Source organism: Anolis carolinensis, chromosome 2 (assembly GCF_035594765.1).
Source record: "Anolis carolinensis isolate JA03-04 chromosome 2, rAnoCar3.1.pri, whole genome shotgun sequence".
Taxonomy (NCBI): Eukaryota; Metazoa; Chordata; class Lepidosauria; order Squamata; family Dactyloidae; genus Anolis; species Anolis carolinensis.
The window spans coordinates 251,764,437-251,777,066 of NC_085842.1; the positions used below are offsets into that span (position 1 = coordinate 251,764,437).

Genomic DNA, 12,630 nt, shown 5'->3' on the forward strand with positions numbered 1-12,630 from the left:
ATTTTTTCACATTAATGCAATTTCATAATAAATAGAGATCTTACATAATAAGTTTAATTGATATTAATTGAAACCCTTTTTATAATATGGTTTATTTTCACAATAGTTTATTAATTATATCTTGCAAAGTGAAGTGCTAAAAACCTATTTGCAGCCTAAAGGCGTTTCACCTGTTTTAATTTTGGTCTCTTATTATTGCCAAATTGTGCAGGCCCAGTTTAGTCCAACACTCAAACCACTACACCACACTAACTCAGTTAATGCCCATAATATACTGAAAAATATAAAGGATATTTCCTCCAAATAATTTTGCACATCTTTGGACCATTAATATAACACAAAAGTAGAAATCTACATTTTTCACTTGGTGGTTTTATTTCAATGTCATAAATAACAGCGGCTTACTTTTTTTTGCTGTATAATTTTCATGGAAAGGGTATATGGTACCATCTCCAGAAAATCCTGACATTAAGCCTCCATGAAAGTACAAAAGTAAATAGTTGACCAGCACATAGATCATCATCTTTACCTTTCATAAAAGCAGATGGACATTTGTTTTATTTTAACTGTCAAATACGTCCTTTGATTCCTTTGAGGAATTTTGCTTTAGTGTCGCAGACAATAGGGGAAAACCATAGCAGCAGCAAACAGAACTCGCTTTTCTGTTCTCTGTACACAAGCACAGCAGCATTTCAATTATATAAAATAACAGGAGGGAAGAATTCACTCAATGGCACTGCTTTTCCACAGAGGTTTTACATAGAAGTTTACTTAACGTCCATGTTTTAGCGCCCCCACAAATTAAAATATTTGCAAATATGGTAGTAGCAGACCAGAAATATTTCAAACACTTTTCACACAAGCAATCAGGAAAATCTTCATCATCAATAAATACCCCTTTTATCCTTCAAAAATAATATTTTGAAGGCGACACTATTTTTGGCTTGCACACCATTTCAGTGCAATCACTCATCCAGGCTGAATGTAGAAACACTTAGAAGTGGTTTGGGTTAGGAACTTCCCTGATTTACATCTGTTATGTAGTAAATACAAACATCGTGGTTTTCTACCAAATTGCTCAATCTATTAAGAGCAGGGATGCATGGTATGAAGAAACATTAAAATCCATTGCTTTTTCAACTGTAGCAATTTAATTAAAATATGTTTTTTAAAACTTATGATGAAGACTGTGCTGCTGTTTTGTGAACCCAGAGATTATAAAGAAAATAAACATTTCTTAAGGAAATGGACGGCCTTGTATTGCATTTTCAAAGATTGCTTCAGTTTCTCATGAATCTTGATGGGGCCGCTTCTGTGAAGCTTTTCCCTGAGTCATATATTTACTGGTAAGGCTGCCTGTGGGGAGGGAAGAAAAGATCACAAGTGAAAAAGTAATTTTTGGAATAAAAATCATTTTAAAAAATCAAATGAAAGGGTAAATACAGAGAGGAGGATGAACACGCAAAACTTCATGAACACAGGGTTTTTAAAAAGTTTACAATGATAGGTTCTATTCTGAATTCCTGAGAAGAAATGTAACACTAAAATAAAATTAAATATTTTTTATTAATTTTAATATGTGAACTGACAATTATATTTTTTTCTATAGGACAATTCTTTATTTTCTAGAAACACACCAGGCACCAGCAGCCAAGGCCTCAAGAGCTCCCTCTCTGAATAGTACAGCCCCATGTAAACACTGAGTGCATTTCACGCCATCACAAATTTGGCCTGGCACCTCTGGTTACACATTCTATTCCGAAGGTGAGGACGTCTCCTATTCTAAGGCCCAATAATATGCTTTATTGAAAAATGATTCAGTTGTGATTTTAGTGAATTTTGAAGATAAATGAAGTAACTCTTTTTTTTGGCTATCTTTGATTTCCCTCTCACTGTTCGGACCATTACTGTACAATACATCCCTCTTATACTTACCTACAGGGATTCTAAAACTTGCTTGTTTTGAAAAATGTTAAATGTATTCTCCTCATGCAGGAACATTATATAGCCAATGTTTCACTGCCCCCTTACACCCAGAGATGATTCAATCCATTTATCATAATGCAATAATCTAATATAGAGACAGGCAATGTGTGGCTCATGGATCACACGTGGCCCTCAGAATTGTTTTTATTTCCAAAGGTCTGCTAAGAACAGGTCATTTTGCTGGATTTTTGGCATCCCTTGGCATATTCCAAGTCATTTGTAAAACTGTCCAGCATGGACAAAGTAAAATGTGATGAAGCCTCCCACATCCCCAGGTTTTTGAGGTCAAAACTTAATTTTTTGAGGGGGAGTGTGCACTACATTCTCAGAGGCTAGCAATCATCATCATCATTGTTTTCAAATACTAGAAAAAATGGCAGACTTCCAGATATGGCCATTTCAATTAGAACAGACATATATATGAGAGAAGTAACTTCTCATTATGTTCAATTTGTTTGCCTAGTTTATTATTATTAGAGCTAAACCCCCCCCCCCCCCCCCACACACACACACGCACCCAGAGCACACACACATCCAAAGAAAGTCATGAAAAAAGAATAGAGGAAGTGCTGAATTAGGCGTATGGCATAAAAGAACCTAGATGACAGCTAATTAAATGTCAATTCTGACAAGAGGGAGAAAAGTTCTTCTGTCCAAGCATATGGGAAATGAATACCTGTTCCATACTGGGACATGATCTTGGATCCAGATTAACCACCCAAGGCAATCATTCTACCATTGTCCATTCTGTGGTAATCTTTATGAACTATGAGGCTATCCATAAAGATGACTTAAAATGCTATGCAATACTGAACACAACTGCTAGAATAGCAACTGGCATGACCTATTGGACACATATTTTGATGATAACTGAACAAAGGGGCCCAAATAATTGGGGTGGGGGAAGCCAACCGGTGCAGTGGCCAGGATCTGACAGACTGGGAGCTATTTTTTTTTAGCCTCAAGTACCTACTAGAGCAGGGTTCCTTAAAGTAAGGCCCAATGGCCAGATGCGGTCCTCCCTAGCCACTTACCCCGCCCCTGCCCTGCCTGACTATCTCTTCAGACAAATGCCGGCCCACACTCCTCATTGAAATACTAATAGGTTTATGTTGGTAAAATTGTTCTTCATTTTAAATATTGTATTGTTTTTAATGGGGTTTTTTTTGCACTACAAATAAGATATATGTAGTGTGAATAGGAATTCGCTTGTGTATTTTTCAAACTAATCCACCCCCCACCCCAACAGTCTGAGGGACCGTGAACCGGCCCTCAGCTTAAAATGTTTGAGGACCCCTGTACTACAGCAGTATCAGACCCAGGAGTGGCTAATCTAAAAAAAGATAAAAATAATAAAAAATAAAAGACAAGTTTATTTTGGATTTCTTTCCCCTAAGATTTGGGAGCCCTCTGCCATTTAATCACAAATCTTGAAGAACTTTATAAGGGAAAAATCTAAATCTTGTTGTTGGAATCCAGTAGGCAACAAAGACAGTCTCAGAGACTATATTTGATCCACTGGCCACTTTTTACCAACTTCAGGTCTAAAGAGAGGCAAGTGGTCCATTTTGGGTTCTGGTGCCCTGCCTATGAAACTGTTCCTAGGGAAGCTCACCTGTTACCTAAGCAGAAATTTTTCCAGAATCAATAAAGACTTTTGTGATCTCCAAGCATTAAAAATTCCAGTTTCGAATTACTTTGACTTTTTTGTTACTGTCCCTTAAATTTTGTACTTAAATTATGTTATATCGAGTTAGGGTTATGTTATGTTGAGTCAATTAAATGAAAGGAAACAAGTTTTCATGATTGATCAGTTGGCAGAGCTTAGTTTATGGGCTGTATTCAATGACACCTTGATCTTAGCAAATTTGTGCAAATGTAAGAGCTGTGTACTGAATGAAACCTAGTTCACAAACCTGACTGGGGACTCAAGAATATTTTTCCTTTCTGTTTCTTCTTTTCTTCCTGTGGAAGTAGTCCCTTAAAAAATAGAAAAGGTATGAGTGAACAATTGCAGTTATCTAATGCTTGGTGCACTAGCGGCACTGTAACATTTGACTTAATTATCTATAATTACCAAACATGAATGGTGTCTCGCAGACTGGCAACACAAACATTAGTTTTTTTTAAAAAAAACGGAAACATTTTAGTTACCTGATTTAATCGTCCAGAGTGTTTAACAGCACTGGATAAAGGGGACCCACATGGACTTTCTAACTTCAAAACACCTGTGAAAGGAAATGTTATGACAATTTAACTATAAAAGTAAAATATACAATTCTGTGCCATCTTCTAAACTCTACAGATCCCAGAAATAATTCAGAAATACAAGCCTTTGAAGAGTTTTAAAATGCAACTTTATAACCTGTGATCTTGAAGAGTAAAATGTACGTATTACAAAGGAAGCTTTCAGACATTTGTGTACTATTTTATATTTTTCCTCAGTTTTTTTTTGGGGGGGGGAGCTTTTTAAAAAGAAAATGGAACAAAACAAAGGATTAAAAAGCTAATGGGAGAGCAGTTGTTATAAATAAAATATCTGGAAAAGCTTAATACTGGAAAGTAATACTGGAAAGCATCTTAGTGCCATGGGTTGCATCCCAACCTCACGTTCCACAAAAACTATGGCTGCTCTGTTTGCAAATGACTGAGACTCAACAGCAATTCACACTCAACTAAACAAGTTATTCCAAGGTGGCATTTATGTATAGAAAAACTTTCAACAATTTTTGCATATTTTTACACTCTGTAACAGTATATCTACACTGTTCCAGAAAGAACCCCATCATATGGAAGAGGAGGGAATTAGGAATTCGCCAATTTTGGAAGTGTCTTGTTCATGAAATTCTGTTCTGCCTAAGTCTGAACCACTGCTGTAGAACAATAGAACATAGTATTCCAGTTAACTTTGTAAAATACTTCATTTTAAGAACGTCTACTCTTACTGTTGGATTATATCTTGATTTCATACCTGCTGATCCTTTGTGCTGTGGGCATTCTTTTTTAATGTGTCCTTCCCTTCCACAAATAAAACAACGCTTTTCTCTCAAATCTCTGTCTTCCTGTCGCTTCCATTTCTCCATCGTCTGCTTCTGAGTCTTCTCTTTTCCAGATTCCAATGCTCCATGGCCCGATTTGTTTTTATTAGGGGTACATATCTGTAGTTTCCCATCCTTTAGTGAAACCTCTCTTTCTGTCATTTTAACTGTGGTCTCCTTTTCCTCTTTAGCTCTTTTTTCTTTGTTTTCTGTGTATCTTTGGTTTTGAGGATCTTCACTATCATGCCGTCTTCTCAATCTACGAATATAAATTACAGACATCCTTTCCTTATGATGGTTTTAAAAAAAATAACAGCAGTCCACCAAAGTCACCTTAATATATATCATAACTATTACACTGGGTGGCTTGAAATAAGTGGAAAAGTATATTTTATTTTATATTTTTTTGTAGATAAGGTCTGTCTACTCAGCCTTAATTACTGTTTCTGTGTGCTTGTGTCTTCACTTTTCAGATTTTATTATTTCCAAATCAGTTAAAAGTAATGCCTTTTTGAGGCCACACAGCTAAATTATCCACAAAATAAGTCTTGCTGTGAACACCAGGATTTCTAGCAGCAGATATTCGCAAAGAAGATGTGATATTATCAATTCTTCTTGCTGGTTGATATACTGAAGGCAATATGTCTGCACCAAGTCCATTAAAACACAGTTTTACTAAAAATAGACTACTCTTTGATATGAAAGGATAGTACTTACTTCCTCCTCATTGGGCAGTCTTTCATGAAATGTCCAATTTTACCACAGATTCTGCAGCACCTGTCATTTGGAGCCAGTTCTCCTTCTGTCAATACTTCAGGGTCAAAAAAATATTCCTAATAAAAATATTTCAAAAAGATGGCAATTGATTCCAAAGGAGAGCAATTAGTTCTGTCCAATGTAAACAAGAAAGCACTACTAATTCAGAATATAGAGAAAGCCAACCTGGATCAAGTCCAAAGGCTTATCTATACCAGTATTCTGTTCACTTAGAATCATAGATTTTGAAGAGACCACAAGTGGCCAGTCAAATATATGTGGAAAACCTTCATGAATGTCATCTGAAATGAAGATTCACAATTGTATTCCATAGGAATTGGTATACAGAAGCATACTGTTTATGACACTAGGGATAATATGTAGCTCAAAACTTACTCTTAGCCCCATTCTCTATTTTGTCTCTATTTTGTCTAAAGCCTTTTGGAAATGGTTCGGATCCAGACTACCCAAGTTCCCACCTCTCCTTATACGGACCTGCCCAGTCACTACGTTAATCTGGTGAGACCCTCCGCTCGGTACCGCCTCCATCTCAAACTCGGTTGGCAGGGACGAGAGAGAGGGCCTTTTATGCAATCGCCCCCTGCCTCTGGAACTCTCTCCCAAAAGAGATTAGACAGGTCCCCCACTCCCACCTTTTAAGAAATTATTAAAAACCCACTTATGCACCCAAGCTTATGAGGAATAGTATGCTAAACCACTTGGCTTCTTGTGAAATGAATGTTTAACAGAAACGGCTTTTAAATATGGATATGTGTTTTAACTAATCAACTTGGCTTTTAATACTTGCATGAATTGCTTATTTGATTATGTTTTACTGATTTATTATTGTTTATCTTGTTTACTTATAGTATTATATTATTTGGTTATTTATTATGTATGTCTGGCATTGAATGGCTGCCATTTTTGTTGTGAGCTGTCTCAAATCCCCAGCGGGGATTGTAGTTGTTGTTGTTATTATTATTATTATTACTACTGATTGTACAACAAAAACTTAATAAAATACTTCCAGAAGATTTCCCACACACTCACCATTTTTGAGGGATATTCTTTAGGGATTCCTCTTATTGGGGTGCCAAATACCCTTCTTCCATTGATAAAAGCCTTCATTATAAAGTTTGTCACTAGAGCAATGAAACAAAAGTAATAAATGTCTAAATGGCAAAGCAGACACAGTTTGATAGAAGTATTTTTACAATAAAATAATAACAAGGATTCTCACTTTTTCTTGATAATCCAGCACCAAGATTATGGTTCAAATCAAAAGGATCTGCAAAAAGAACATTCAAGACTTTAGACAAAAATCGTCTAAAAATTGCCCCAAGATTTACAAACAAACTATTTCAAATAATTAAAACACAATATGAATGCTAGTTTATCAGTTTCTTTTATCTGCATTTTTGAGAATATGAAAAGCAGGAGGGACTCTTAGAAACTGCAAATGTAGCTCTCTTCCATATTAGTGAGTGATTTAGCTATGACTATTTTATGACATTCTGAAATCTGTAATTTTATGAAGTATCTAGAAATTTTTGAGGTGCACTCTTAATACCCCATCAAAGTAGAAACCCAAGGATTCTACAAGATGCAGTCGCAGCAATTAAAACAGAATCGAAGTGCTATAATCATATAGTTTTTGGTATGAAATCAGAATTACTCAACTGTATGTTGATAAACTCAATTTTGACAAAAGTTGACATCTTCCCACAGCATATATTGTTTGCTGAGCTCTGTCATTTGTGTTATGTTAGAAATTCTGTAACTGCAATATTGTGTATCCAGGACAAACTACCAAAAGTCATGGCTACATACAGCGCCAGACCCTGAGAACATCCTCATAAACAATAAACAATCCTTGAATATATTCTGTGCTGGTCACACTGACATTAGATAAGGATTATCACATAAGCATTAAATAATACTCCTGGGCACTTTGTCACTATCTGCAACTCTGAAGTTCCATAAAATATTGATGTTTTAAATAAACTTTATTTCGGCTAGTGCTGTGAGTAGACTGGACTGAAAGTATCACTGGGACCTGGTAGTTCTTTGGCCAAAGTTACTCTTTGTTTGTCTTCCTGTTCAATTTCAGGGCACATGCTAGCTTCGTGTCCCACCTGGGAGGATAGTGTAGGGCTGATATTTGAGCCCAATTAAGAGTGCCAAACAGTCTGTTATTTTGCTTCATCAATTATGGCTTGATGATTGCTTCATGCCAGGTTTTAACCAGCTCATTAGGTATTGAGAAATAAGAGATTTGGAGATAAAACTACAGGACTGGAGATTATGAATCATTGGGACACTGCCACTATCAGCTCCCTGTTAGCTAGTCAGCAATACTAAAAATTATGCCTATACAAGGGATAACAAAGAAGGAAGTCAACAGAAAGCATTAAGTACTGAGCATAGCATTAAGTATAGCACTAATTAACTCATGAGGCACAGGGAGAGAAAAGAATCTGAAAAATGTTCCAAGACAAGTGTGACTACACTATTACCTTATTCATGCATTATGCCATCTAGATTAAACATATACATGAGAAGTAAATGTACCAGTCCTGTCTCTTCTTTCATCTCTGATCACACATGCCACAGCCTTTATATGGAGCAGGAAAGAGCCTCTGTGCTCCGGAGGCAGCTCTCTTTTTTCAGTCTCTCTGTCACTGGTTTTCAAATATTGTATTGTTCTCTGGATGTGGTTGAACTGCAACTGAAGCTGCTATCCCATATAACCAATGAAGTATTTAATTAAAGTTGGTGATTGATATAGGCGTGATTTTGTTAAATTATCAATAAGGTTCTCTTATCTTATAGAAATACCTTCAATTACTATGTATTTTGAAGTCCACTGTTTCTTGAATGTTGTCAGCAAATTTTTTCTTCGGATGCAAATAACATGTTCTTTAAAATCAAATTCTTCAGTGTAAAAACGCAGAAGTCCTAACCATAATTCACCCACGGATTCTTTATTTTTACCAAAGTCAGGCCAAACTGTTGGCTGAAAAAGAGAAATAAATTTCTCCTTTTTTGCTTTAATGTTTGACACTTCAGATTATTCAAATACATATTTCAATACAGATAGATCTATTGGTGGATGCTGTCAAATACACAATTGAGGGATTCTCTCATTCAGGTCTTGTATAAAACCTTAAAAGGACAAAAGGTTTTGTTGTGGATGCAATTTTACAGTCTCCAAGACAAAGTGGCTTTACATTTTAACCCCAACAGTATAGTTTTCTTAATCCAATATGACCTTTGCATAGATTGCACAGAAAATCATTAACACTAAAAATGTGAGTTGTAGCCAGCGTCACGCCAGCTATAACGATTAAAAAAAATCAAAGACACAAATATAAAACCCTTTTATTTTCTAGCTCCTAATAACTGTCTTCATTAGTAACCTATTTGATTTCTTCTTTAGTTCTCTACTCACTGAACAATATAAAATCTGTTTACTAATACAGTAGGGTCTCGCTTATCCAACGTTCTGGATTATCCAACACAGTCTGCCTTTATCCAACACAGTCTGCCTCCCACTTGGATTCACAGCTGTTTCTCTAGGCAGCAAGGACTGAACTTTTTATGGATTTAATTTCTGACAATGTTGTTACTGTAAGTTCATTTTATGCGTTTCTATATTTGAAGTCAATTTGTTAGTAGCCACTGTTTTTGTAGTCAATGTTTTCAATATATTGCGATGTTTTGTTGCTTAATTCGTAAATACAGTAATTACTACACAACGTTACTGTGTATTGAACTGCTTTTTCTGTCAATTTGTTGTAAACATGATGTTTTGGTGCTCAATTTGTAAAATCATAACATAATTTGATGTTTAATAGGCTTTCCCTTAATCCCTCCTTATTATCCAACATTTTCACTTATCCAATGTTCTGCCGGCCCGTTTATGTGGGATAAGTGAGACTCTACTGTATTCATAATTCTTTGAATTTTAACAATTTCTTTTTTTGGTCATGCTGGAATATTACAAACCAAACTTCACACTTCTACAGAAATGAATAAAATACTGAGAGCTGGTTGTGGGGCTAAACCATAACAGTTTGTGAATTGTTCTGACCATTCTCTGTATTCCCCTAAGGGAGCTGCCTTCAATGATGGTTAAAATGTCTCCATGCAAGGTAGTCATATCATTGGACAAGTCTTCACAATCCTCTGCTTAGATGTGAATCTTTTCTTAAACACTTAGAAAGGGCAGTTGCAGGCCTCCAATTGAATGGGGGCACTAAGATTTTTATTTTTTTGGTATCTGTAAACTTTATTGTAAAATGCTGTAGATACCAAGGTTTGAAAGGTAACTTGGAATGTTTAACGGTTAACATAAATACATTCTACTAGTTGCCAGGATGTAGTTTTCATAGTTCACTCAAGGAAACATAAATACCACAAGCCAGGTTTGTAAAATATTGTTTTAAAGTTGGGTCTAATTGATATTCCAAAAGTCTTTGTCATTATATATTTGCACACATTCCCCGTCAGCCTGTATAATATTTTCTCACAAGAAATGGAAAAAGCGAGTTGTTATAGAAGCATTTATAGATGTAAAGAACATTAACTGGCCCTTTGTTGAAAAATTTTGAGGACCCCTTTTATACATGATAACTAGGTCTTTATCACTTGAGTGCATAGAATTTTTAGTTTTTCATCTCCACTTCAAGAGGAAAAATTACTCCCAAACTCCCATAATGTACAATCAATCTAGAAACAATTAATAGGGGCTAAATCACCACCAAGGAATCATTGCATTTATGTTGAGGAATACATTCAGAATTAAAGATGATTGGAGACAAAGTCCCCACTTCATTACTTTGGGTCAGTTTGACCACATTATTCAAGCAGAAATTAGAAATGTAAACTTTAGAATTCTATATGAGATGCTTTTCATTTTCTCACCAGTTCATCCATTTTGTCAAAGAAATAGACATTCCAGCCATCAACTAGGATTTCGGGCTTCTTTGGTTCTTTGCAGATCTGAGAAGAAAAGCACTGGATTGTCAGGGCAGACTTTAAGATTATTAATTGGACTGTTTCAATAAGCAAGTGTACTAAAAATTAAAAATATACTGTACCTCCTGAAGGACAGGAATGACAGGCGGACTTCTCTGCTGAAGGAAATAGAGCACCATAAGAGTATAGGCATAGGAAGAGAGGCTACCTCTAGATGCATCACCAATGTCACACATCTGAAAGGAAAGGGTGAAATTAGATCCAAAGTTTGACTTCTCTTTCCTTTGCTCCCATGGCATCTGGAACACTGACATACCTTTGTAAATACTTTCATTGTGTAACAGAGATATTTTACTCTCGGATCAACAGCTGCATAACAGGACAAGAGCCGTGTGTTATGGAGGGCCTGTAAACAAAGAGACTGAATGTGAGCGCACAGATGAAAGACACATTTGGCAAGCTCTTTAATTTAACTTCATCTGCAGAAGCTTAGTACATTTCAAAGGCACTGCAAGACATTCTTACCAAGGTATTGTATAAGCTGATGTCCACTTCAAGACCACTCCGGACATGAAAAAACTTAACAATTGGCACTTTTGCAGTTGTAATAGGCAAGATATTTCTTAGACCTGTGGAAAACAAACACTGCAGAAAAAGATCTGTATGACGGGCAACCTATCTGCTATTACCGATTGTCATACTGGGGTATACAGTTCGAAAAATACAACTTAAAATAAAGTGCATTGAATTCCAGTAAGTTATTCCCAAATAAGTGTACAGGGGGTTGTAGGCTAAGCATCTCTGCACACTTCACTGTCTAGGATTGCAATTGCAATTTTCCATAGAGCTCAGGTGGAGTAAAGCAACATTCACAGCCACAGGGAATGTCATCTGCATTCCAGACTATATACTCTATTCATGATAAAAAGGTGACCACATATAGGCAACTCCTAGTTACAAACAGGGGTGAGACAACAGGAAGTGATAGGAAATCTACTCCTGGGAAGGAAAATTCAGTGCTGAAAGAGTTATCATGGGAAAAAGATGTCTCCACTGAAGCTTTATCATAAATTGTTTCCATGACAACCCACAAAATCCAATTCTCTCATGGACAGAAAGTGAAGTTAAATCTTCTGAACAGAGACAGAAAGCAAGAGAGACATCATAAGGGAGTTAACCTTTTCTTATGCTATCCAAAACTAAAAAGAAATATTTTGGCCCAGAGTTAACTTTAAATAGTACCTGTTCCAACTTACATATAAATTCAACTTAAGAACAAACCTACAGAACCTATCTTGTCCATAATCCAAGGACTGCGTGTACTGTGTAAATATGTTTGATACCTATTGTGAATGGCCATCCTAGGAAGCCTGAAGAAGCAATCCACTGCCATTGGGGATTCCCACATACCAAGGCAGGAAACTAATCCAATTTTTGATCCATTGCTCCTCCTCTCTCTTCTTTCATATTTCGTTACCCAGCCTTTGCATTTGCACATTTTTAGATAGTAAATTGAAGAAGAAATTCCACTAATTCAAAATTACCTGAATGTTTCCGAAGTACTCTTGCAAGTTCCTCAATAATTTTTATGCAATCAAGTTCCTGGAACAGAAAATGGATTGTTTTATCATCTCCAATTCAGTAAAATGTAAGTATATGCACCCCTGGTTTTCACAAAGCAATCCATGCTAGAAAATAGAAATGATATTATAGGAGTGTGATTGTAGAATACAGATTTTATCATAATTTTACCTGAATACTAAAAGAATGAACCTGCTCGTTTATTCCTTCTTGTTTCTTGCAATACATATTTTTATTAACAAGACTTGTCTGCAGGTATGAATGTATGTGCAATGTTTAATATCTCCAG

At 35.9% G+C, this 12,630-nt stretch overlaps 1 protein-coding gene across 3 annotated transcripts in view; it reads right to left on the reverse strand.

Moving 5' to 3' along the window:
- Nucleotides 1-352: 352 nt before the first annotated feature.
- Nucleotides 353-12,630, reverse strand: part of tut7 (terminal uridylyl transferase 7) — a 42,248-nt gene continuing 29,970 nt past the window's right edge. For 2 of the 3 annotated variants that reach the window (XM_062972055.1, XM_062972056.1), the window contains exons 17-29: nucleotides 12,305-12,362; nucleotides 11,286-11,389; nucleotides 11,077-11,166; nucleotides 10,883-10,996; nucleotides 10,707-10,799; nucleotides 8,619-8,796; nucleotides 7,021-7,068; nucleotides 6,831-6,922; nucleotides 5,742-5,857; nucleotides 4,958-5,283; nucleotides 4,141-4,214; nucleotides 3,903-3,966; nucleotides 353-1,356 (exon numbers count right to left, since the gene is read on the reverse strand). In XM_062972055.1, the coding sequence (XP_062828125.1) occupies nucleotides 1,289-1,356; nucleotides 3,903-3,966; nucleotides 4,141-4,214; nucleotides 4,958-5,283; nucleotides 5,742-5,857; nucleotides 6,831-6,922; nucleotides 7,021-7,068; nucleotides 8,619-8,796; nucleotides 10,707-10,799; nucleotides 10,883-10,996; nucleotides 11,077-11,166; nucleotides 11,286-11,389; nucleotides 12,305-12,362 (1,425 nt within the window). In that variant the 3' untranslated portion in view covers nucleotides 353-1,288. The remainder of the gene's footprint in view (nucleotides 1,357-3,902; nucleotides 3,967-4,140; nucleotides 4,215-4,957; nucleotides 5,284-5,741; nucleotides 5,858-6,830; nucleotides 6,923-7,020; nucleotides 7,069-8,618; nucleotides 8,797-10,706; nucleotides 10,800-10,882; nucleotides 10,997-11,076; nucleotides 11,167-11,285; nucleotides 11,390-12,304; nucleotides 12,363-12,630) is intronic. The other variant, XM_062972057.1, reaches the window with a different exon arrangement.